Source organism: Vipera ursinii (assembly GCF_947247035.1).
Source record: "Vipera ursinii genome assembly, chromosome: 3".
NCBI classification, from domain to species: Eukaryota; Metazoa; Chordata; class Lepidosauria; order Squamata; family Viperidae; genus Vipera; species Vipera ursinii.
This window is the reverse complement of record NC_139516.1, coordinates 60,564,364-60,590,755: the sequence shown is the minus strand read 5'-3', so window position 1 is coordinate 60,590,755 and position 26,392 is coordinate 60,564,364. Positions and strand designations below refer to the sequence as shown.

Genomic DNA, 26,392 nt, shown 5'->3' with positions numbered 1-26,392 from the left:
GTGGCTTAGAGGCAAATAACACTGCCTCATATGCAATCAGCCCATGGTTCGAATCTCAGAAGGGTATGGCTGGCTGATGACGACTAATGAGTCAGAAATGCATTTCAGTTTCCCTTTAATTCTTTGTTAGTAATTTACACAAATATAGGAATTGTCCGGTGTGACTACTGCCTGTTCGATAGCCTTCAAGATAGGCTGAAAACAGGAAATAAAGATTTGCCCCATGTTTGGGGCCTAGCAAGGTAATCTAAAGAGTTAACATTTGAAACATATATATATATATATATATATATATATATATATATATATATATATATATATATATATATATATATATATATATATATATATATATGTTTTCTGAGGTTTTCGCGGGTGCCTGTATGTGGATCCTTGGTTTTTCGGGTTTTTCCCCGCATAGAACTAAAGGTGTAGGCGCAACGTTTCGACGGAATCCCATCCGTCATCATCAGGCTTTAGCTTCCTTCTTCTGGGAGAAGCATGTGGCTGTTTGTTCCTCTTTTTTAAACTGCCAGTTTAAAAAAGAGGAACAAACAGCCACATGCTTCTCCCAGAAGAAGGAAGCTAAAGCCTGATGATGACGGATGGGATTCCGTCGAAACGTTGCGCCTACACCTTTAGTTCTACGCGGGGAAAAACCCGAAAAACCAAGGATCCATATATATATATATATATATATATATATATATATATATATATATATATATATATATATATATATATATATATATATATATTTCTCCTTGATAGTTACTTTGTTTTATTTTATTTTTCAGGCAGAGACTTCCACCCCGAAATGTATATTATTACCGCTGTCCTGATCACAGAAAGAATTATGTTATGTCATTTGCTTTTTGTTTTGACCGAGAAAATGACATATATCAATTTGCTTACTGCTACCCTTATACTTACACTCGTCTTCAGCATTATCTGGATAATTTAGAGAAGAGGAACATGGACTATTATTGCAGAGAGCTTCTAGGACATAGTGTGGTAAGTAGTAGTAGCATTTACCCCTCATAACATTTTCTTATAAATATCTGCATCTCAGTGGTGAAACATGAAGCTTAATCATGTCAGCTAATGGAACAATGGACATATTTATTTGCTACTGTCAGAGAAATGAGTATAACATAAAAACCCAACTATGACATAGATATGTTAAATTTGCAATTGTCTATGTGAAATGATATAGAGAAGATTAGTGAGGGTTTGTTTCCATAATTATGATTTTGAAATATGATATAAGCTTTGCTGATAGCATCTTCATTTTCTTTATGTTCACCAATATTTTGTTCAAAAAGCTATATTTTCTCAAAATTGGACTGATTTTCATGGCTTTATGTAAAAGATACCTACATGAAGCGCCTTTCATCGATATAGGATTTATTTATTTATTGGATTTAGAAAACCACTCAAGTCCATAAGACTCTGATTGTTCTGAAGACAGATATGAATGAGGAACACTTAAACTTGCCTTTCTAAGTCTAATAAAAAAATGGAGCTTTCACTAGCATTAGTTGCCAGTAAGCTGTCTTTGGTCAAAGTCATGCTAGAGCAATTCTGTGGAATTGTAAAACCTGAAATTTCAGCATTTCCAATGTAGGTGCAGAAATCTCTGGAGACATGTTACCATTTGATGTCAAGTTGAAAGAAGAGAATGCAGTCATTTTTTTAAAAATTGCCATTCTTTATTCTTTATTATTTATACTTTTAAGATGCCCAGAAAAATGTATTCTGTTGTAGCAGGACAATTAAAGGAAAATACAGAAAATAAGCACACATATACACACGTACTAAATACCAACCAGGAAAAACAGCTAATAGACAAAATAGGGCTGAAGACTATTTATGAACTCAGAAATTGCAGTTCATCCTCCTAGATTTTACAGAGTACTGTAGGAGTTCAGCTTATGAAGGTCTTGTTCCTCAATAGCTCTTACTTCCATTCCACAAAAAAGGAACCAAATTTGGCTTAAAATGTCTCTGCTTTGGGTTTGAGGAAGATCATTAATTAAAGGTGGAAATCTCCCTTTTCCACCACTGGTTTTGAATTGAAAAAAGAAGTGCAGTTAATATTCTGCTGTTGGTCAGATATATTTTTGACTGGGGCTACATCCAGGTTCTCAGGACTCAACAGTGATTTGGGAGCATGGTTGGGAATCAACACGTATGAAGACTTTAATGTAACGTAGACAGTAAGGAAGATAATTTTCAGTGAGATATGTAGAAAGCACTGCATTTTTAAAATAGAGAATGAGGTTACATTTGGAAGTGGCCCCCTAATTTGCTGGAGTATAAGAAGGAGAAGGAGACGCAGTCAATCAGACTTGCAAGTTTCTGCTATTGTAGCCAATCTTCATACAAGTAGCGTTAGCCTTCCTGTGGAGTTGCTTTCCTGGTCTGGTCTACCTAGTGGGACTGACATCAATCTTGCCAGACTGATTTTGGAATCTTGGCTCTTACAACTACAGATATCCTCAGGTTACAACAGCAATTGGGACCATAATTTTTGTGGCTAAGTAATTTGATTGTAAAGCTCACATGACCATATTGCATACTGACAACAATTCTGGTAGCTCCAGTTGTAGTTGTAACAATAGGACTGTGCAGGTCTTTAAGTGCCTTGGTGGAGCAGTGGGCTAATGCCTCCTTAAGTAACACCAGCTGCCTGCAATTAGTGCAGGTTCGCATCCCACCAGGCTCAAGGTTGACTCAGCCTTCCATCCTTCCGAGGTAGGTAAAATGAGGACCCAGATTGTTGGGGGCAATAAGCTGACTTTGTAATAATGCCGCTTGGGGGGCCGAAAGCCCTAATAAGCAGGCATATACATAGAATGAAGGCTATTGCTAAGCACATTGATTTGTGCTTAGATTGTAAGCCGCCCTGAGTCTTCGGAGAAGGGTGGGATATAAATGGGAATTAAAAAAAAGTGGGAAGAGGTGGGAGTTCCAGACAAGTAGGCCATTGGATATGCAGGTACTGTTGGTAGGGACATGGGCAGATACTCCTGAGCATGGGAGAATGTGTAGGTGCTGTGTGAAAGAGATGCTACTGGCAGGCACCATGGAGATGGGTTAGGCAAAAAAAGCAGTGGATACAAGAACAACAGCTGACTTCTTGCTGACTTCCTCATTGACTTTGCTTATGGGAAACCAGCAGGAAATTCCAGAAACTGCAATATCTTCTGTTTCATGCATATTCTATAATAGGGGAATAATAACAGAATTATGATTTTGTGTGAAACTGTGAAACATTTCTGTCCGATTCTGACATAATCTATTTTTTAATCTTGGTTTTTCTCAATATAAGATTTTCCTATAATATCTTATTAATAATATTAGAAATATTTTAATACTTTATTGCTGATGTCTGGTATAAAGGGACTGGCTGTCTGGTTCATCTGAAATAATAGTAGAGGAAACTTGTTAGTATATAAAGTGGCTTCCAAAGGCAAAACATTCTGTTAGGTTTACTGCATTATAAATATAAAGAAGTCATGCTACGGTTGTTGCTAATGCATTCATCATTCTGCATGTATAATTTCAGGCTTATCGCACTTGGTTTTCTACTCTCTTTTTTTCTCTGTCTGAGAAGTTCTATAATTAAATCAATAAGTATTTCCTAAAATTGTATGAAAATTAGACTTGCAATGATATTCAAACGGCAGATGCTGAGAGAATTGACAAAGATTTTGTAAACATGAAGAGAAATAGATCTCATGTTTTATAATACATCCACTTAGGACTTTTAAGCTTCAGAAATGTGCCAAACAATCTATGAAAAGAAGTGTCCTCTAAGCTTGATAGACTAGTAATCATCCACTGGATATTATTTTCATTCATATGCTCATTTGACACGCATTATCTTTGGAAATACTGTATGTATTTCCTCAGAGTTCTTATACCTCTCACTCTGTGCTTAAGTCTTCCAAACTCGATTCTTACAGACTTATGCTACCAGTTTACAATCATCCATAGTTATCAAACCCTTGCTTTCATTTCCTATATACTGCTACTATTATATTTGTAAATGAATGAGGAATGTTTAACAAAGGAATGCACTGAATAAGATGATTGGCTTTAGTGAAATTGCATGTATATTTTGAAGCCATTTAATTGTCTGGAACCATTCTACTTATGACCACAATTGAGCCCAAAATTTATGTTGCTAAATGAACATTTGTTAAATGAGTTTTGCCCCATTTTATGACCTTTCTTGCCCCAGTTGTTAAGTGAGTCATCACAATTGTTAAGTTAGTGACATGGTTGTTAAGTGAATCTGGCTTCCCCATTGACTTTGCTTGTCAGAAGGTTGCAAAAGCTGATCACATGAACCCAGGACACTGCAACCATCAAAAATATGAACCAGTTGCCAAGCATCCAAATTTTGATCATGTGACCGTGGGGATGCTGAAAAAGTCATAAATGGGAAAAATAGTCATAAGTCATTTTTTTTCGGCGCCATTGTAACTTTGAATGGTGTAAGTTGAGGACTACCTGTACTTACTAGTTTATTAAAACTGTCATTCATATAAATGATAAATTGTGCTACAGATAAAGAAGAGAAAGAACTTTAAATGTAGATACATGAATTTTGTTCCGTCACTGGTTTGCGTGGATTGGATAAAACATTTTGCTGGCTGGTTCTGATATACCTGTTTACATCAAGAATCCCACATCAGTCAACTTCTGGGGTACCATGGTAGATTGAGCACAGCTCTGCTTTTTGTAGAGCTGACGAATGTGGCCAAAACAGGAACCATGAAGGAATCGGTTGTTGAAATTCTTCTCCAGACAAAGGAGGAGGTAAGGATCACCCATGTTTGACTCCATACAGGTTCTTCCTGCAAAGAGATTGGGGGGGAAAAAAGCGTTCTCCAGTGGGGTTTGAGAGTGCAATCTTACCTAAGCCATGCTCACCACCTTTTAAAGAGACTCTTCCTCACTTAATCAATTTAGGAAGCTGCTTGTTATTAAGTTCTTAGGAGTTAAGAACTTCCCCAAAGTTCTTATTGTATTACACCGGAAGATTTTCCCTTCTGTCCTGGACAAAAGAAGCTTTGAGTAAGTTTAAGGATTCATTACAGAAGCTTTAATTTTTGAAAAACTATAAAAGTGGGTCTAGAATGTTGTTTTTGGAAAGTTAAGGAACTAGATGGACGTGAAAGAATATTTCCTGTGGGGTCTTTAAAGATTTATAAAATAGTATATGATGTTTTTGAAATTAAATGGTAAGAAATACTCCTGTGGGAAAGTTTTGCTGACTGGAGAATAAACAGATAAGAGGGGACTTGAAGACTGGCTACAGGGAACCAGAAAGAACAAGGATTACTCTTAAAAGAGAACCACTACATCATTTGAGTATAGAACTGTTTGGGAAAATTTTACTCAAGATTTACTTAAAAGTTTGTGTGGCAGTATAGCATAAGAACAATAGATTTTACTGGCTAAAACAGACTGGGACTGATCTGAATGTGGATTTGGAGTTTTAAAAAATGCTGGATTACAAAAGTGATTTGGAAAAAGTTGTTGTGGAATCTGAAAATGGATTTAAAAATGATTTAAGAGTGATATGGAAAATGATACCAGAATGGATTTACAAATGAAACCCGTTGATGTTTTAATAATTAAAAGAGGATGTACAGGTAATAAATTGAAAGAATGACTTGGGAAACCTTCTTTGGATTTACAAAAACAGTATGTGGAACCAAGGAAACTCTTTCTGAGAAGAGACAAAAAGCAGCTGACCAAGCTGTTCTCACCAAGACAAAGATAAACTGACAAGAAATGAACTTGTGGGACACTATTTGATGGGACTAAAAATCAGGCTTTCCAAAAATGAGAAGAAGATATATAAAGTGTATATTTTGTAATCTGACTATTGATAAGGGATGAGATATGGGAGGAAGAGTTTTTTAAAATCAAAGTACTAAAGAAGATGTTCAGTTAGACAAATTGTTTATACATGTCTGTGTAAGCATCCTTTCTATATCTTTTTCTCTTTCCTTTTTGTCCTTTTTTCACTTTTCTTTTCTTTTTCTTTACTTTGTATGTTTTTCTTAGTTTGTATTTCTTTTATCATTGTATTTCTAAACTTTAATACATTTATTTTTTAAAAAAAAACCTGGATGAGTTATCGAGAACACACTGTGCATGTTTCAAAATAGATTTTCCCATTTCCTCAGTATAGTATGAAGAAATAAATGTAGTTTCCTAATATTTTTTTTTGTAATAGAACAATAAGATTCTGGAAATAACAGGCTTTGTTGGATAAGCAAGGCCCCATCTTAAGCAATTTTTGAAAATAAAGTAGTGCCTTCAGGAAGAGAAGTATCTAAGCTCAGTTCTAAGTCAAGTTATAGAAATAGGTAAGCAAGATTTGTTATTCTTATAAATAAAAATATTTTTATTCTACTTTGCTTTATTCTCGGAAACAAAACAATGTTTTCTGTAGGTAGAAATCTTCCTTTGACAACTCTTGTAAATGAAAGAGCAATAACTAACTACCTGATTTGCCTCTCAGATTGTTATGATTTATTTTATGGTAGGAAAACCGGGTGAACAAAGTAATTAGCACTGGGCTGTATGTTATTTTGTTTACTGTCAATCTATATAAACTTCTGTTGTATTAAAGCAATTATAGTGCTATTTCAACATTACAATAAGATTGTTACTGTTTCCGTCATTTACTGTTTGTTTGACTATGTTTATGTAAAAATGATACATGATTAATAACAGAAGCCTTGGTGGAGCAGTGGGCTAATGCCTCCTTAAGTAACACCAGCTGCCTGCAATTAGTGCAGGTTCGCATCCCACCAGGCTCAAGGTTGACTCAGCCTTCCATCCTTCCGAGGTAGGTAAAATGAGGACCCAGATTGTTGGGGGCAATTAAGCTGACTTTGTAATAATGCCGCTTGGGTGTGTGTGAAAGCCCTAATAAGCAGGCATATACATAGAATGAAGGCTACTGCTAAGCTTGTAAGTCGCCCTGATTCTTCGGAGAAGGGCGGGATATAAATGGAATTTAAAAAAAAAAAGAAGGAATGAACAAGTCAAACTAATAAAGTCTCCTAGAATGAATTGAAATTATATTACATATATCAACTTCTTTCTCCAGTGGAACATTACTAAGTATTTGTGGACTACTACTATAAATGAAAAAATAGTTCTCTGATCATAATTTTCCATTTAGAAATCGAAATTATTGGATTGATTCACATTATTTTATCAAATTTTCCCCCCTTTCCCCACCAAATTAGTTCATATTCAGTGGAATTATGAAGCACTAGTTTTAGCTACTTTTATAAATTGGTAGACTTTAAACAATATAAAAATCTAACAAATATAGTTCAGCCGTCACTTGTCAAATGTCCTTTATTTGAAAGCTACTACTGTATTTCTCAAAAAAATAATACCTAACTGGAAAATAAGCCCTAGCATGATTTTTCAGGATGCTTGTAATATAAGTCCTATCTCAAAAATAAGCCCCACTTAAGATCATCAGCCAGATGAATGCATTTAGTACATCTGTTACAACACACGATCAATGTATTGAATTATAAAATAATATTAATATATAATTAAATATAAATAAATAATATTATTGACATTATTTATTTGAATAAATGTAGATTTTTGTACATAAAAAATGAGACATCACCTGAAAATTAGCCCTAATGTGTCTTTTGGAGCAAAAATTAAATAGGACCCGGTCTTATTTTGGGGAAAATACGGTAGGAGAATCTTCATTGGTTATCAGCTGCATTTATGTAGGAATAGTTTGATTGGATTTACATAAGTGGAGAAAGTGATGTTTGTGTTTTATCAGGATTAATCAATTAATTATCAAGAACCATGCTTAACCTCTGCTTGAAAATTACCCTGGTAATATGAGTTAGATTTAAATTTTGGTTTGGAGCCTGTTTTGTCTACTTTTGGATCCACAGCTTCTAATAATCACCACACTGTTATCTCAGGATGTACTTCTTTTCCTTTCTATGATCTTACACAAATGAAGGTCAGAGAGAACACAGCACCAGTGTCAGGCTTTGTATCAGAAATAGTATTAACTCTCAGTCATCCAAACATTTTACCTTGTATTCAGAAATTGCTTACAGTACAAGCTCATAAATATAGCATGAATAAATAAAGCATTTTATATATGAGTTTGTTCCACATTATAGACCTTTTCATTTCTCTTTTCTCTATCAATAACAATTTGATTGCTTCATTTCTAGTCTTGAGACTGAGAACCACCTTCTCAGTGTTTATATAACTGTTCTATATAGTCTGAAAATCACAGCTTGTCACTTCACCAGCTTCAGCCATTATGACTAGGAAATTCCTCTCCCACTCGTATCCTTTCTTCCATCAATACGGACACAAGAAAATTACATTTGTCAAAGATTCTTGATCTGGTATGCCACTACTACATCTTCATTTAAGGATTCCTGAAAGAAAAAAGAAGTGAGAAAGAGATACCGATATCACCATTATAGCACTGCCTCATTACTAGGTACATTTAAGAAAATGAAAGAAATTGGAAATCTACAATTTCCAAATTTCACAGAGAAGGCATCAGTATCAAGAGATGATGTAAAGATGATTCAGCAGCTTACTTATTCTTAACTATTTGTTTTGCTCTCAAATGAATTTAGTTACTATTATGCTCAAGGAAATATCGAAGTAACACAAGAGCAATTTACAAATTGCTCATCCAGGTCTATTTTTTTTAAAAAAAAATATTGGGTGGTTCCTACATTTCCTGAAGCTTACTTAGTAGCCCAGAATTACAGAAAATATGGGAAAGTTTTAACTGTTCTCCAGAATGCTTTAAGAGCCAATTTTCTGTAGACTATATTGTGGTTCGATAAACTGCTCAAAGTATTTAGTGACTTCTTTGGTCAATCAGTGTTCTCTTGAAGTGATACTTAGAATTATTTCTTCTTATATTTCTTTTTATATTAAGTCCAAAATAATTAATATTAATTAATAGGAGTTGCATTTAAAAACATCTTTCAATTACAATAACAGTCACATGGAAGAACATCTAAGTGAGATTTATTCCATTTTGCAATGTCAGTATTTCACAATGTTTACGTGACTAAATAAGTATAAAATATCTACCCATAACTGGTTTTATAACTGATTTTTAGACCTGTGATTTATTAAAAAAATGTGAAAAGCACTTCAGAAACAAGATAGTATTTTATTGTATTCACTGAAATTGAATTGTATAATAAATGGTGTAGCAGATGGCAACCTTTGGGGGCGTGGCAAAGGTCTGGTAGAATTGATTATATCTTACCTCTTGCAACCTTTCTAATCTGGTAATTTCATTTAAAGTTGGCCTGTTGCCAGGCAGCAGTCATTCATTGCTATTTATCTGGATGTTGGCCCTCTGATAGCTTCCTTGGCTATTTCTATTTGGTTTAGGAATAATGATGTAGGTTTAGTTGTTCCTAGGATTAGGTGATTCAAATCCTCGTTCCTAGGATTAGGTATTTCTTTCCTTGCCATTACTTTATGCCAAAAAATAGCAATAGTACTTAGACTTATATCCCACTCCATAATGTTTTACAGCACTCTCAGGTGGTTTACAAAGTCAGCATATTCTCCCCCCACCTCCCCAGCAATCTGGGTCCTTATTTTACCAACCTTGGAAGGATGGAAGAGTGAGTCAACCTTGAGCCAATCAGATCAAATTCTTGGTAGGGGGCAGAGTCATCCTGCAATACTGCATTCTAACCACTGTGTCATCATGCTCCAATGTTTTCCTAATATTAGACTCTTATAAATATGCATACTTTTTATATGCTTTCTATATACTGTTTTACATTTTTATTCTTTCTTTTACAACTGTCTAATCCCTGACCATAATAAAGCAAGTTTTATACACACGCATACAAACTTATTCACTGTGATTTAGAAATGTAGTTGTCTAGTATTTTATTCATGAAGTAATTTTATAATTTAGTCAATTAGTTTTAAGTATTTAAATGTTTTAGTATTCTATCACTTGTACTATAGTGCTTTGTAGTTTGAACCATTTTATTTATTTCTATTAATTGTCTAAGAGATGAATATTAAAGGCATCTGCATCCTATCTTAGATTTGAAGAATGCCTTTTGTGCTTTAAAATTATGTGGCAGTATTTTGGCCACCATGCACTGTTCTAAACTAAATTAAAGATATGGTTGCTATTTTGTTCAAAAGAACTTTCAGATTTATTCCACGAATGAAATAAGTTATTGACCATATTATTTTGAGCTATTAAATCAGGAGGACATTTTAAAAATAGGTATTCATGTCCATGTCACTTTTGTGTATGTTTTTTTTTTCATAAATTCATTCATTTCACATTTGCACTGATCTTTTTAAAAAAAGTTTTGAAAAATATTTGTATCTGGTTAACCACACAAATTGTTTTTCTATCAATATATGTACTTATAAATTTATTTTATATTAAAATAAGCATTTAAAACATATTTTGATCACTTTCTTTTTACTGTGCCTCACTTTTTAGAAGGCTAAGAGATAATTAACCAGTATGGATTCTTTCAGGAAGTATACATTAAAGCAATCAATATCAAATTTTACAATGTTTTTTATGCATCTCACCTCATAAGGTTGTTTATTTAATATGCTACCCATCTCCCTATTCAAAATGACCCTGAGCAGCTTACAATCTCATAAAAGTATAAATATAAAAATATTTAAAAAATTAAAACCAACAACAATTAAATAAAGATTGAAAACCAAGAACATAGACATTTCAAGGCTAGGTTTTTATCTCTCACTCAACCAAACACCAATCAGGACGCCAAGCCAACTGGTAGAACCGGGTTTTAAGGCCCTTCCAGAAGGCCAGAAGAGTGGAGGTAGATCTCATCTTCAGTGGCAAGCTGTTCCAGAGGCTGAGGCCATGGCAGAAAAGCCTCTTCTTCCAGACCCTGTTAGTCGAAATTCCTTGTTGAATGGGATTTGTAGAAGGCCTCTTATAGGGGAAATTCTTCAATAAATCAAGAGAGTGAATTCATTCAGTTTTTAAATTACTGGGATACAATACCTTTTTCTCCTTCCAGTTAACAATTGAAAATTTCAGAAGTCTAATTCAAGTGGTATCACAAACTATCCTTTTTATTGAATACCTACCTACACAGAAAGAGACACAGATGATCTTATCTGAAAGATGGGCCAATTCTTTTTCTTCAAGGAGCTTACTTTTATAGTGGGAAATGTGTGTGTTCTTTTTAGTAGATGGGTTCTAATTTTCTTTTTATTTTGGTGTGACATATATTAAAATCAGGACTGTTTTCCTTATGGAAATCTTGGTGAATTGGCTTCCATACTCTAGCACTTGAAGACACTAAATGCTTTGGAGTTCTTCCATTCCTTTCTCTATCATTAATAAAGATGTTTCTGTAGCTTTTATTTCTTGAGTTTCCCATTTATCAAAAAGCATCTTCTACTAACTTTCACAATGAGCAGATTCTAGCTTCATTGACTGGAATTTTTTTCTCACATTTCTTTGGATGCTTTGTCTAGAACTGTCAGTCTATACTACGTACATAGGAGCTCAGAAAGTTAATCTGAAATAAAACTGCATAGGAGCATATGTCCCCTTCATGGATTATTGCCTTGTCGTGGCAAAGGGGCTTGCATAATTCAATGAAGCTATGAGCTATGCCGTGCAGGGCCACCCAAGACGGAAAGGTCATAGCAGAGAGTTCTGACACAAAACGTAATCCACTGGAGAAGGAAATGGCAACCCATTCCAGTATCTTTGCCATGAAAACCCTATGGACAGTACCAAAAGGCAAAACGATATGACACTGGAAGATGAGCCCCTCAGGTCAGAAGGCGTCCAATATGCTACTGGGGAAGAGCAGAGGGCTAGTACTAGTAGTGCCAGAAAGAATGAAGCGACTGGGCCAAAGCCGGAAGGATGCTCAGCTGTGGATGTGTCTGGTGGTGAAAGGAAAGTCCGATGCTGTAAATATTTTTTCTCCATAGGAACCTGGAATGTAAGATCCATGAATCAAGGCAAGCTGGACATGGTCAAACAAGAGATGACAAGACTGAACATCAACATCTTAAGTATCAGTGAATTAAAATGGATAATCCCTGATAATCACAATGAGTTGGTCACTGACCTCGAGCCAGACATCCTAGAATGTGAAGTGGGCCTTAGAAAAACTGAGCAACAACAAAGCTAGTGGAGGTGACAGTATTCCAGCTGAGCTATTCAAAATCTTAAAAGACGATGCAGTAAAAGTGCTACACTCAATTTGCCAGCAAATTTGGAAAACTCAACAGTGGCTACAGGATTGGAAAAGATCAGTTTACATTCCAATTCCAAAGAAAGGCAGTGCCAAAGAATGTTCAAACTATCGCACCATTGCGCTCATTTCACATGCTAGTAAAGTTATGCTTTAAAGCTTACAAGCTAGACTCCAGCAGTATGTGGATCGAGAACTACCAGAAGTACAGGTAGGATTTCGAAGAGGCAGAGGAACTAGAGATCAAATTGCCAACATACTGTAGCTGGATCATGGAGAAAGCTAGAGAGTTCCAGAAAAACATCTACTTCTGCTTCATTGACTATGCTAAAGCCTTTGATTGTGTGGATCATAACAAACTGTGGCAAGTCCTTAAAGAGATGGGTGTACCAGACCATCTTATTTGTCTCTTGAGAAACCTATATGTAGGCCAAGAAGCAACAGTGAGAACTGGACACGGGACCACTGATTGGTTCAAAATTGGGAAAGGAGTCCGGCAAGGCTGTATACTGTCGCCCTGCCTATTTAACTTATATGCAGAGCACATCATGAGAAAGGCAGGGCTTGATGAATCAAAAGTTGGAATTAAGATTGCCGAAAGAAAGTGAAGAAGAACTAAAGAGCCTCTTGTTGCAGGTGAAGAAGGAGAGTGCAAAAGTTGGGTTGAAACTTAACATTAAGAAAACCAAGATCATGGCATCCGGCCCTCTCAATTCCTGGCAAATAGATGGGGTAGAAATGGAGGTAGTGACAGATTTTAGACAGCACACTAAAAAGCAGAGATATCACCCTGTCAACAAAAGTGTGTATAGTCAAGGCTATGGTCTTCCCAGTTGCAATTTATGGCAGTGAAATTTGGACCATAAAAAAGGCTGAGCGCCAAAGAATTGAGGGCTTTGAACTCTGGTGCTGGAGAAGACTCCGAGTCCCTTGGACTGTAAGGTGCTCAAACCGGTCAGTCCTAGAGGAGATCAACCCTGACTGCTCTTTAGAAGGCCAGATCCTGAAGCTAAAACTCAAATACTTTGGCCACCTAATGAGAAGGAAGGACTCACTGGAGAAGAGCCTAATGCTGGGAAAGATTGAGGGCAAGAGAAGAAAGGGACGACAGAGAATGAGGTGGCTGGACAGAGTCACTGAAGCAGTAGGCGTGAGCTTAAATGGACTCCAGAAGATGGTAGAGGACAGGAAGGCCTGGAGGAACGTTGTCCATAGGGTCGCGATGGGTCGGACACGACTTACAGCTAACAACAACAACAGGAGCATATTTGCTTTCTCTGTGTAAGTGGAAGTTTATGGGAGCGGATTGCATGAGCTTGGATGGTTCATCTTTTGATAGTCAGCAATTGTCTTCTCAGCCACCTCACAATTGACAGATTTTTGAGCATTCTGGTAGCGTTACAGCTCACAATACATTCCTCCAGATTTGAATTATCAGTGACTGGCTGCTGCTTTATATAATTCATTCAAACAGCCTCAACTAGGTTAGTGCCAGCATCTCCCTGTTGTATATGAGAAGAATACTGATTCTCTTCTGTGAAAGTCTGTATATTTCTACTTAGTGTGCACAATGAGAATATTCTGTATTTGGGGGGGGAGGTTAGATTTATATCCTATTTTTCCTTCACATGCTCAGGGAAGCATACATAATACTCCCTTGTCTAATTGTGTTGCAGGTACTGATAGGTATAAAAGGGGTGGTGGAAAGTACTGCAGAGATGATCTTAGAAGAGTTAAGGGAAGAATGTTGGCAAAACCGCCCTGAGTCCTTCGGGAAAGGGCGGTATATAAATATAATAAAATAAATAAATAAATAAATAAAATAATATCCAGTGTTTCTTGTGGAATGTATTTCCTGATCTGGGCTATATGAAAAGGAGAGAGGGAGAGAAAAGAAAAGAAAATATTTTATGGAGCACTTAATTCTCTTAACACAATGGATAAGTGTGGTTTCAACTGTAGTCTCATTTAATTTACAAAAATAACCTTGAATATCTTGAATCCTATGCCACGGATACATTCATTTGTCCTTCAGGATTGTTTCAGTGTTACAGTATTCCATGTGTAAAATGATTGTGTATGAATACATTCAAATACTACTTCAGTGCTTTAATAATACTTGAGTGACTTTGGGCAGAAAGGTAAGATACAAAATGAATGAATGGATAAATGAATTATGTATATGACTTGATGGAACTATACAGTGCCTGAGTCCATCTGCTTAACATTTTTGCTTTGGGTTGCACTTTTAATTTTTGCTTTCAGATAACAATTGTTATCTGAATAATATTGCTAGATTTAATGTGGAGGTTCATGGTAAAGACAGAATGAATCTCTTGAAGGTGAACATTAGTGGAGTAGCATTGGCTATATTCAGTTAGGTAGTGTCGATCTGATTGTGTGATAAGCACTTGGACTAATGGAATTTTAAAAGCAACAATCATCACTCTAGAATGAAAAAAAAACGAATCTTCGTGCTGTTCTTTTTTAAAAAAAACATTTCTGTTATTAATGAGAGACATGGCTAAACTATCATGCAGTACTCTGAAAATGGAATTTTTGAGTTCTGAAAGGGAATCTTCGTCTATAAGTGCTTAACTTGTCAAGAGTGCTTTGCATATAAAAAGGACTTGGGGATAGAACCCAGTTATATAAAGCAAAGTTTCTTTTCATAGAATCCTTTTGTAGTACCAACATTAAAAGGCTTCTTAAGTGGGAAATATGATTATGAATACCCTTTTAAAAGAAAGTCCTTTGTTACATTTGACTTTCATTATTTATTTATTTTGCCCCTTGAAAAGTTTAGAGTTAACAACTGAGATTCTAGCTTGGTATCGGATGTTCCCAAGGGGAATTCACCAATCCATACAAATGGTTTCAATTGGGTTACATGGCTTTCCTTTATGTCATGCATTTGTTCACTGAAATACTACATATAACACCACAAACTATATATATGTGTGTTATATACATATACATATACATATACATATACATATACATATACATATACATATACATATACATATACATATTTGAGTACTGTTATTGTCCTGTATTTGAGGTTTAGTCTGAAATAATGACAAAATAATGTGGAGGAATGCTAGCTTTTAGACTTCAATTTAAAAGATTATCCTTCTTGAAAAAGAACAAGGTTATTCTGTGATAGATCAAAAGTCAAATTTAGCCCAAACATTTGAATGAAGATTTGTATAATTAAATGTGATTTCTTCTAAGCATCATGTAGCTTATGCATTTAAATTCTGCTTTCATAATTCTTCAGTAAAATGGGAGAGTCATTTTTCTATTACACCATCATTTATATTAAATATAGAATCTCAGTAGCATTTCGGTAATAATAAAATTTCTGAGGAACTTTTAAATTGTTAGTTTCAGATGCTCTTAGAATCATTTAACTCTCATGCTATTAAACTATTTTGTTGACATATTTATTATCCCCACATGCCTTCTGGGCATAATAAATGGACTCAGAGACATTCTGAGGTAAGGAATGTGATGGCATCTGGTACTCATTGCTCATAGCTTCTCTTGTGAATATAAGACTAATACTTATTTCCTTCTCTTTCCTGTCAATTCCCAGTCCTTGTTCCACCTTCAGTATCTGTGCCAGCAGCTTGTTAGGCATAGAGGACACCTTGCTATGGACAGTCCAATGACGCTGGCAGAAGGGGATCATAGTGGATATGCACATAAAGGATACTGCTATGTAGTGAGAACCCTCAATCTATTGAGCCATTCTTTCAATTTACAAAGAAATTCACAGGAACTCTTTAAAGTATAATCTTCAGATGCTGAGCTTCAGTCTCAGTCCCTGAAGCCTGGAAAAGCTTTGGAAACATAGCATTTCAGGGAAAGAGCACTAGACTCTAATACTACTTTGTGTTTTGCTGATTGCAGCTTTTTCCAAAATGCTACTGTTTATGTGCAGTGTGTTAAGACACACGGAGATCCATGGCAAACTATAACTCCACTGTAAGCATGCATGTCCTTAATAGTATATACTGACTTGTACCTGCTTACGTACAACTTCTTGAAGTGTGGTTCAAGCAATAGAGAAGTCACCTAGCAAAACTCAGGCACTTGCAAAAATGCATGTATGTACTAGAGACGTTATGGAATCAATCCAGAAATGTTATGGAATCAACACATCATTTACCTGACTTGAAAATTGCTTGGCTGTATTCTAAATCACTGGATTCATGTGACAATAATTAAGAATTCTTGAAATTTCATTTCATTCTTTCTCTTTCTTTCTTTCTTTCTTTCTTTCTTTCTTTCTTTCTTTCTTTCTTTCTTTCTTTCTTTCTTTCTTTCTTTCTTTCTTTCTTTCTTTCTCTAACTGATTTGGAGACTCCCTATTTCTGTGGCTTCAAGATGGCCAAAAATTCTTAGTTGGGCATCCTGTATATCAAATGCTCTACAGAAGAGTCAAATTTTAGATAGCTTCCTAAAGGCTAGGCAGCTGGACCATTTTGTACCTTAGGGCAGGGCTTTTCTACCAGTGGTACAGGTACCACCTGTGGTACATTGGCACCTGGCAGGTGATACGTGACCATCCTAGAAAAGTGGTAGCAGGGGAGGGGAATGAGCTGAACCAGTGGCAGCACCGCACAAGCCTGAGCGAGAGATGGCTGGAGCTGCAGGGCTGTCAGGGCTCAGCGGAAGCACCAGGATCAACGCTTCTTTGGAGCTGTCAGGGCTCAGCAGAAGCACCAGGATCAGCGCCATGCTCCAGCTGGAGCTTGGTGCTGTTCTTGGCGCTTCTGCTGAGCCCAGAAGAAGCGCCAATCAGCTGGAATGTTTCAGCATCTCCAGGGGCTTGTGATTTACATTCAGATGCTTGGCAACTGATTCTTATTTATGACAGTCACAGTGTCCCAGGGTCATGTGAAGTGGCCAAAACCTGCTGCAACCACCCAGCAGATGGGGGAGGGAATAAAAACCAAACACCCCCACCCCACCCCGGCCCCGCTGCCAATCCTCAACAGAAATGCTCACAACAATGAAAACCTCGGACAGGAGAAAGAGCGCCACCAGGTGGGCAGGCAGGTGTCTTGCTCGGCTGTGGCTTGGGAGGCACTTTTTTCAGTGCCATTGTAACTTCAAACAGTCACTAAGTGAACTGTTGTAAGTGGAGGACTACCTGTACTTCATCACTTTTTTCCTTTTGGGGGGGGAGTCATCAGGTTTTTGACACCTTGCTAGGTGACTGGTGGTACTCGGATGTTGCCATATCCTAAAAGTGGTACAGTGGGTGAAAAGGTTGAAAAGCCCTGCCTTAGGGGGTAAGGTATTTCCAAGTATGGGAACTGCAAGCAATAAACCATATTCTTGGTCCCCTATTTCCTGATAATTTGTGGGTATCCTCAGCAAACAAACCCTACCCTATACATGGGGTGACTTTTCCGAGAGGAATTCTTGCAGGTACCTAAGGCTGAAACCATGTAGGGCACTTTGAATTGGAACTGAAAACAGCTACAGTGTTGATGCTTTGTAATGATATCTGCTATCAACAGCCAATCTGGGTCTAAAATTGGGCAGCTCAAAGATTCTAATCAGTAACACGCATGAACTTTGGTTTATATTTTATTGAAATAATTTGGAAGACTGCTTCTAAAATTATTGGCCCTGCTATTGCTTACAGTAAGATAAAAATTGTATGTTTGTACATACAGATGTGCATAGATCTGGCACTGCTATCAACACAGGCAACACAACTATGTAAATTATGAATAAAATTTTTCTCCTCACCTGACAATCTCTTAGTCCATCAAGCAAATGAAATGAAGAATTGCTGCACCTGAGCAAAATTTCCCTTGAGAGAATAAATTATGTACAAACCTCCAAGGACACCCCCAAACAAAAGTGGATTGATGCTCATCTAATTTCTCATACTCTTTGTTTTGACCTTCATGTATGCATTCCTTAATAGAAAGTTATATTTCTTTTTTAAAATCAACTCTTGCTCCTCACTGCTTTTCAGTACCTTGAATAAATAACTTCATTTTTCCCCAAACAAATACTAGCCAACACTGAATGAATTGAAAATTATGGATGCCTTTTTAAAAGCCAAATTGTTTATGTATATCAGGAATTTGGAAGGGTTTTTAAAAAGATTTAAGTGCTTTATCTGTTGGATTATATCCTGCCTTTCCTTCAGAAGCTAAACAAAGACAGAATATCTCCTTCTATTTTCTCACAACAATCCTGTGAAGCAGATAATGCTGAGAGAATGTCCAGTCCCACAGTCACTCAGGGACTAAAAATGAAACTAGAATCTGGGCCTCCCTGATACAAATCCCATACCTTAACTCAGGGCTTTTCAACCAGTGCTACGGGTACCACCTGTGGTACATTGGCACCTGGCAGGTGGTGCGCGACCATCCTAGAAAAGTGGTAGCGGTGGAGGGGAATGAACTGAACTGCACACACACACAAAATACGGTACACACAAATTGCTGTGAAGGTCTATGAGTATTAGGAATTCAGCTAGTATCCATGATAGGAATTGAACAGTGTGGGAAAATATTTCATTTCAACTTAACGAATTTTTCCCCCTAATGCTTTAGAACTGTTAAACAATAATATTTAGCTGCAAAATCATATACTTGAAAATGATAAATAAAATCTGTCTTCAGATATCCTTGTCAAGGTAACACATGTAAGAGAAGAGCAAAACATGATGAGGTAGATTCTCAATCCTGTGGACCACATTCACGTTTTTTGCTTAGCAGAAAGTGGGTTGGTTTTGCCTTTTCCCAGAATTCTTTGGACTTTCCAGTTTTGCCAGAAGCCCTAGGATTCCTAGGTGGTCTGCAATCCAAAGGTCTGATCCAAAGCCAGCAGCAGTTAGTTTCTAAAAGCAGCCACAGTTCACTAGGTACTGCCCCATGCTTCTAACAGGCAAAATATTGTTTAGTTTTTAAAACCAAATATCTGACAATTATGTGTAATGTCTTCTGCCCCAAATGCTCCTGCGTTCTATATTACAAAACTATTTTCAAGCCTTTCTCTAATTAAACAGACCAGGAAAAAAACAGTTACATGATGGCAAATAAGCCACTGCTGCTGCTAGAGATGGAAATTGTAAAACATTTCGAAGTTGCATATATTTCTCCATAAATCTGCCAAATCACGTTTTTGCATTAATTCCAACAGTACTGTATGGATTTTAATCTAAAATACTACTGTTTAAGCATTCTGATACTGGAGGCGGAGGGAGGGAGAGAGATGGTGCTAAGAACTGAAATTGCAAGTTTGCAGAAATATGAATCAAACTGGTTTGCTTAAAGTGCTGACCTATTGAAATTCTCAAGCATCAGTGCCAATGTCATCCCCAATATTCACTTTTAACTCAGCTATACCAAACTCATAGGTAATGGTCTAGGACTGGTAGAATTTTAAAAATTCTTTACTACTTAGGAATGGGTCTTAATCTACTCCCTGTGAAAGCCAAAATGCTGAAAACATCAGTCACATTGCTTTTATTCATGCTCCCACATGGTTATTCAGTTTAACATCTGGTATGGGATTGACGATATCTTCTCATGAATATATCTTGAGTTTAGTTTAGTTTAGTTTTATTAAATTTTTATACCGCCCTTCTCCCTAGGGACTCAGGGCGGTGAACAGGGCAAATGATAAAAGTACAAAACTACAAAAGTTAAAATAGAATTAAATTAATGCCCAAGATAAAACAGTAAAATATACAAATATTTAAAAACCCAAATTAACTCCCCCTCAGGCCAGGCCAGCTTGTTCAAACAGGTGGGTCTTTAACCCGCGCCGGAAGGAGCGGAGATCCGGTGCCATCCGGAGCTCCACCGGCAGTTGATTCCATAAGGCCGGGGCGCCCACAGAGAAGGCCCTCCCCCTGGGGGCCACCAGCCGGCATTCTCTGACTGGAGGCACCCTGAGGAGGCCCTCTCTGTGGGAACGCACAGGGCGGAGGGGGGTTGACGCCGGCAGCAGGTGGTCCCCGAGGTCTGGTCAAGAAAAACAGAGAAGATGATCATGCATATATTGCTCATGTTGTGATGGTTGGCGGGAAGTAGGGTGCTAATTAAAATACATGGGAAGAATGTGCTTGAGTGCCCAAGCTTGTGCATAGGGGGTGAGGAGTGGGAGGAAAAGCTGTTTCAAGCTTTTCTAGACCTGTAACGCAATGGACTAGTGATCATGCTCCAGGAATCTTGTTTTTTTTCCCCCACCTGCTTGCCAAAACATATTTTCTTGAAAATTCTCTGTCAAAGCCAAGATCTGGCTTCTTACCAGGTTCATGGAGGTGGAGTAGCAGTTCCAATATATTAGCTGATGTGCAGGCAGAGCCCAATTAGCAGCTACATGCTGATCATTGCTAAGAAGGAGATTGGTGGGATTTGAATCTACGGTGACAGAATAACAGAGTTGTAAGGAATCTTGAAGGTTTTCTATTTATTTATTTATTTATTTTATTTTATTTGTATACCGCCCTTCTCCCGAAGGACTCATGGTGGTGAACAGGGCAATAAATACTAAAATACAGAAATACAAAAATTAAGAAGAGATTAAACCATAATGCCCAATAAAACAGATAAATTTACATAAAAACAGTGATAAAATCCCAAAACCCATCAGACCAGGCCGGCTTGTTCAAACAAATAGGTCTTTAGATCATGTTGGAAGGAGCGAAGGTCGGGGGCCATCCGGAGCTCAACCGGTAAACGGTTCCACAGATCCGGTGCACCCACAGAGAACATCCTCCCCCTGGGGGTCACCAGTCGGCACTCTCTGACCAGTGGCACCCTGAGGAGGCCCTCTCTGTGGGAGCACACTGGGCGGAGGGAAGTTGATGCCGGCAGCAGGTGCTCCCTAAGGTACTCCGGACCCATGTCATGTAGGGCTTTAAAAGTCATTACCAGCACCTTGAATCTCACCCGGAACGCAACTGGAAGCCAATGCAGCTCACGGAGCAGAGGTGTAACATGGGAGTATCGGGAGACCCCCAACACGACTCTCGCGGCTGCATTCTGCACCAGTTGGAGCCTCCGAGTGGTCCTCAAGGGCAGCCCCATGTAGAGAGCATTGCAGTAGTCTAACCGAGAGGTCACGAGCGCATGAGTGACTGTACGCAAGGCATCCCGGTCTAGATAGGGCCGCAACTGGTGCACCAGGCGAACCTGGGCGAGGGCCCCCCTAGTCACAGTTACTATATGATCTTCTAAAGAAAGCTGTGAGTCTAGGAGGACTCCAAGTTGCGGGCCCTATCTACGGGGGGTAATAACTCACCCCCCATAGTAAGAGATGGGATAATCTGAGTTTCCCGAGATGCCGGCACGTACAGCCACTCTGTCTTGTCAGGGTTGAGCCGAAGCCTGTTCCTCCCCATCCAGACCCAAACCGCCTCCAGGCAACGGGACATCACGTCGAGGGCATCACTACTTGAACCCTCTGCTCAAGAGGGAGACCCTGTATCATTTCAGACAAATGATGGTCCAATCTCTTCTTAAAAATCACCTCCAGTAATAGAGCACCCACAATTTTGTGGCTTTCTTGTCTTTTTTAATCATGTTTAAGTTTAACTCTTAGCTTTCTGTTCTCAAGCCTAACCCAAATAAGTTTCTTGGGTCTTCAATTCAAGTAGCTTGCAATCATTGAACCCAGTCTGTAATCAGAAACCATAAGAATATATATTTTTCCCTCCTTTTCCCTTCTTTATCCAGATGGAGTTCTCTTAATTTGGATGGCTACTGAACCAGTTTGATCATTATTATTATTTTGAAGCTGCCTATATAGAGTTCTGCAACCATCTTAAAGTATTGCCTGTGTAAGATCCTAACCATTCTTAATTCTCCATGATGAAGTTATAGAATACAAGTACAAAATTAATGCATTTTGAATGCACTGTAGAATTTTCTTCTAAAGTCTGACAGTGGTCATCTTATGTCATGATGGTGTTTCTCTTAAGAACTCAGAAGGCTTCCCTAAGCATTTATGGTATCTATTTTTTTCCTAATCAGCACTGTACATTGTAAACCCTTGCAAAATCCTAATAGTACAAATATAGGTAGTCTTTGACTTACAACCATTCATTTAGTGACCATTCAAAATTATAATGAAACTGAAAAAGTAACTTATGACTGTTTTTTACACTTATGACCATTGCAGCGTTCCCATATTTACATGATCAAAATTCGGGTGCTTGGCAACTGATTCATATTTATGACTGTTGCAGTGTCCTGGAGTCATGTGATCAACTTTTGCAACCTTCTGACAATCAAAATCAATGGGGAAGTCAGATTCACTTTACAACCACATTATTAACTTAACAACTGCAATGATTCAGTGTGGCATGAAAGGTCATAAAAGGGGACAAGATTCACTTAACATCTGTCTCACTTAGCAACAAAAATTTTGAGTTCAATTGTGGTCATAAGCTGAGGACTATCTGTATCATCAATCCATAGGTTCATAGGTAGAGAGCCTTCTTGATTCAGTTTTGACACTGGAGGACCAATGACACCATTCTGACATGTTTAATAGGAGTACCTTTTATCATTTTGGCTGCTGCAGAAACAGCCTGATTTCCAGATTACTATCTATCTGTGTGTCTGTCTGTCTGTCTATCTGTATCCTATGTATGCCTGTAGTTCCTGACTCAGCAAGTGATCAACTAACAGAATACCCTTTTTATGTACATATGCTTACAGATTTAATTAGCTGGACTAATGAGGATATTTGAGAAAGATTAAATTTAGCTATAGAAAAGTTTATTCGAGGTAAGATGGGCAGCCTATAAATTTTATAAATATATATCCATACATTGAATGCAACATTAATCAGCTTTGTGAATCTCAGTGCAGAAACCTATTTTATACAAAATCCATAAAGTGAAATATTTGAGATTTAGAAAAGTTTATATACTGCATAGAAAAATAAATAAAAGGTTTTCCCCCCTTCTTACAATACTAGAATTCTGTGTCATCTAATACTGAAATTTGGAGACTTCCAATGAAGCTAATTCATGACAAACTCAATACAGTAAAGGAAATATTACTTCTACGCAGCATAAAATTAATCTGATTTAATTTAATCTGAATTTGTGCAAATACAGGATGAAAGGAGGTAGCTGTAAACATTAGAAGGAAATAAATGATCTACTGATTTGAAAGCAATATGTCACTATTCTATTGGTAGATACATGAAGAGACACATAATAGTTTCCAATTAACAAATCAATCACAACTTGCAACAATACTTAGAATGGAGTAGAATGGATTGCTAGAGTGAAGAGGAGAGCTTTTAATTCAGTGTATTTCAGAGTTAAATATATTGCACAACTTTCCAAGAAAAAATGGGATACAGCACTTAAAACTCCAACCATTGTTACCACTAAATAAGTTAAAAAGTACTTGACTATTTTAGTTTTTGCTAATGTAATCCTAAGCATCATGCATTTATTTCTTAACTTTTAATGAAAAGCATTTCTGTGTTATTAAGTATGTATTTTAATGATAATCTCTATAAGAAGGCATTATATATTAGCAGACAAATATGTATACCCTTCAATGTATATCCTATTATATTAATAACATACTTTTTATGCTATTAATATAAGTATCACACTCCTATTCTCCATCACTTTCTTTGTATTGCCTTGAGTATTATGTTCTAAATGGGTTACTGTGGTTACTAAGTGGGTTACTGTGGACAATATTACCATAAAGGAACATCAAACTATCACTTTAGGCAGCATATTCTAACAAACAACAGATTTTCATCTTTTCAATCTCATCTCTGTTTTTCTGTATCACAGCCTTTTAACCAAGCATTACAGAGCAACATACGTATCACATCGTGAAATTACTATAAAATACTTTACTAGAATTGAGCAGGCTTTGCTGATTTTTAAAGGCATTTCCTGAAAAATTTCTCTAAGGCAAATTGGCAAATTACAAAAATATGTCACTAATTTATCAATAGGTCTCTGAAGAGACGCCTAGTTCCTTCCAACTAACAAATAATTCTGAACTTGAAACAAGACTTAGAATGGAGTGGAATCATTTTTTATTCAGAAAAACCTGAATTCTACCTTCTTATAGGAAAATGCCTAATGGATTTGATAGGAATAAACAAAATGTTCATATTTTTTATAGGAACAGACAAAATTTCAGGAAAGTTACACTTGCAACAATGGACAAATTTTGCAAAACAAAAATTGGTGCACTTTTTTGAATTGCATTTGTTAACTATATGAGTCATTTAAGTGCTGATAATATTTTTCATTCAGTTCTATAGAATGAAATTTATAGAAAAACTAAAATATGAGTGGACTTTCTAGCTTGTGACCAGATTACCAGAGTGCAGAAAAATAACTGTTTATGCATTCCTTCTATTCTATTCCATATCATTCAATAGATGCATTTAAAACATCTCAGACTTCTGTATCAGAAGTCTTTCTAATACGGAAAAAAATGGATTTTTCTACAGTTCTGAGGTTTCTTGTAATATTCTCTTCATAGTACTATAAAGAAATGGTTTTCCCAGTGCCGCACTGATTTTACTATGTTTGCTGTCATGCTTATTTATTTTATTACACTGATTGTTGTTGTTGTTAGTTGCGAAGTCATGTCCGACCCATCGCGATCCTATGGACAACGTTCCTCCATGCCTTCCTGTCCTCTACCATCTTCTGGAGTCCATTCAAGCTCACGCCTACTTCTTCAGTGACTCCATCCAGCCACCTCATTCTCTGTCGTCCCCTTCTTCTATTGCCCTCAATCTTTCCCAGCATTAGGCTCTTCTCCAGTGAGTCCTTCCTTCTCATGAGGTGGCCAAAGTATTTGAGTTTTAGCTTCAAGATCTGGCCTTCTAAAGAGCAGTCAGGGTTGATCTCCTCTAGGACTGACCGGTTTGATCGCCTTGCAGTCCAAGGGACTTGCAGGAGTCTTCTCCAGCACCATAGTTCAAAGGCTTCAATTCTTTGGCGCTCAGCCTTTCTTATGGTCCAACTTTCACTGCCATACATTGCAACTGGGAAGACCATAGCCTTGACTATACACACTTTTGTTGACAGGGTGATGTCTCTGCTTTTTAGTGTGCTGTCTAGATTTGCCATGGCTTTCCTCCCAAGGAGCAAGCGTCTTTTAATTTCTTGGCTACAGTCCCCATCTGCAGTGATCTTGGAGCCCAGGAAAATAAAATCTGTCACTACCTCCATTTCTACTCCATCTATTTGCCAGGAATTAAGAGAGCCGGATGCCATGATCTTGGTTTTCTTAATGTTTAGTTTCAACCCAGGTTTTGCACTCTCCTTCTTCACTCGCAACAAGAGGCTCTTTAGTTCCTCTTCACTTTCTGCCATTAGAGTGGTATCATCTGCATATCTTAGGTTGTTAATATTTCTCCCGGCAATCTTAATTCCAACTTTTGATTCATCTAGCCCTGCCTTTCTCATGATGTGCTCTGCATATAAGTTAAAAAGGCAGGGCGACAGTATACAGCCTTGCCAAACTCCTTTCCCAATTTTGAACCAATTGGTGGTTCCGTGTCCAGTTCTCACTGTTGCTTCTTGACCCGCATATAGGTTTCTCAAGAGACAAATAAGATGGTCTGGTACTCCCATTTCTTTAAGAACTTGCCACAGTTTGTTGTGATCCACACAATCAAATGCTTTAGCATAGTCAATGAAACAGAAGTAGATGTTTTTCTGGAACTCTCTAGCTTTCTCCATGATCCAGCATATGTTGGCAATTTGATCTCTAGTTCCTCTGCCTCTTCGAAATCCTGCCTGTACTTCTGGTAGTTCTCGATCCACATACTGCTGGAGTCTAGCTTGTAGGATTTTAAGCATAACTTTACTAGCATGAGAAATGAGTGCAATGGTGCGATAGTTTGTACATTCTTTGGCACTGCCTTTCTTTGGAATTGGAATGTAAACTGATCTTTTCCAATCCTGTGGCCACTGTTGAGTTTTCCAAATTTGCTGGCAAATTGAGTGTAGCACTTTTACTGCATCGTCTTTTAAGATTTTGAATAGCTCAGCTGGAATACTGTCACCTCCACTAGCTTTGTTGTTGCTCAGCTTT

The 26,392-nt window shown here is 37.2% G+C and overlaps 1 protein-coding gene across 2 annotated transcripts in view; it reads left to right on the top strand.

The window, feature by feature from the left end:
• Positions 1-26,392, top strand: part of BEND5 (BEN domain containing 5) — a gene marked incomplete at its 5' end in the record, with an annotated part of 895,229 nt that overhangs the window by 268,692 nt on the left and 600,145 nt on the right. For both annotated transcript variants that reach the window (XM_083359611.1, XM_083359610.1), the window contains one exon: positions 798-1,014. In XM_083359611.1, coding sequence (XP_083215737.1) covers positions 798-1,014 — 217 coding nt within the window. The remainder of the gene's footprint in view (positions 1-797; positions 1,015-26,392) is intronic.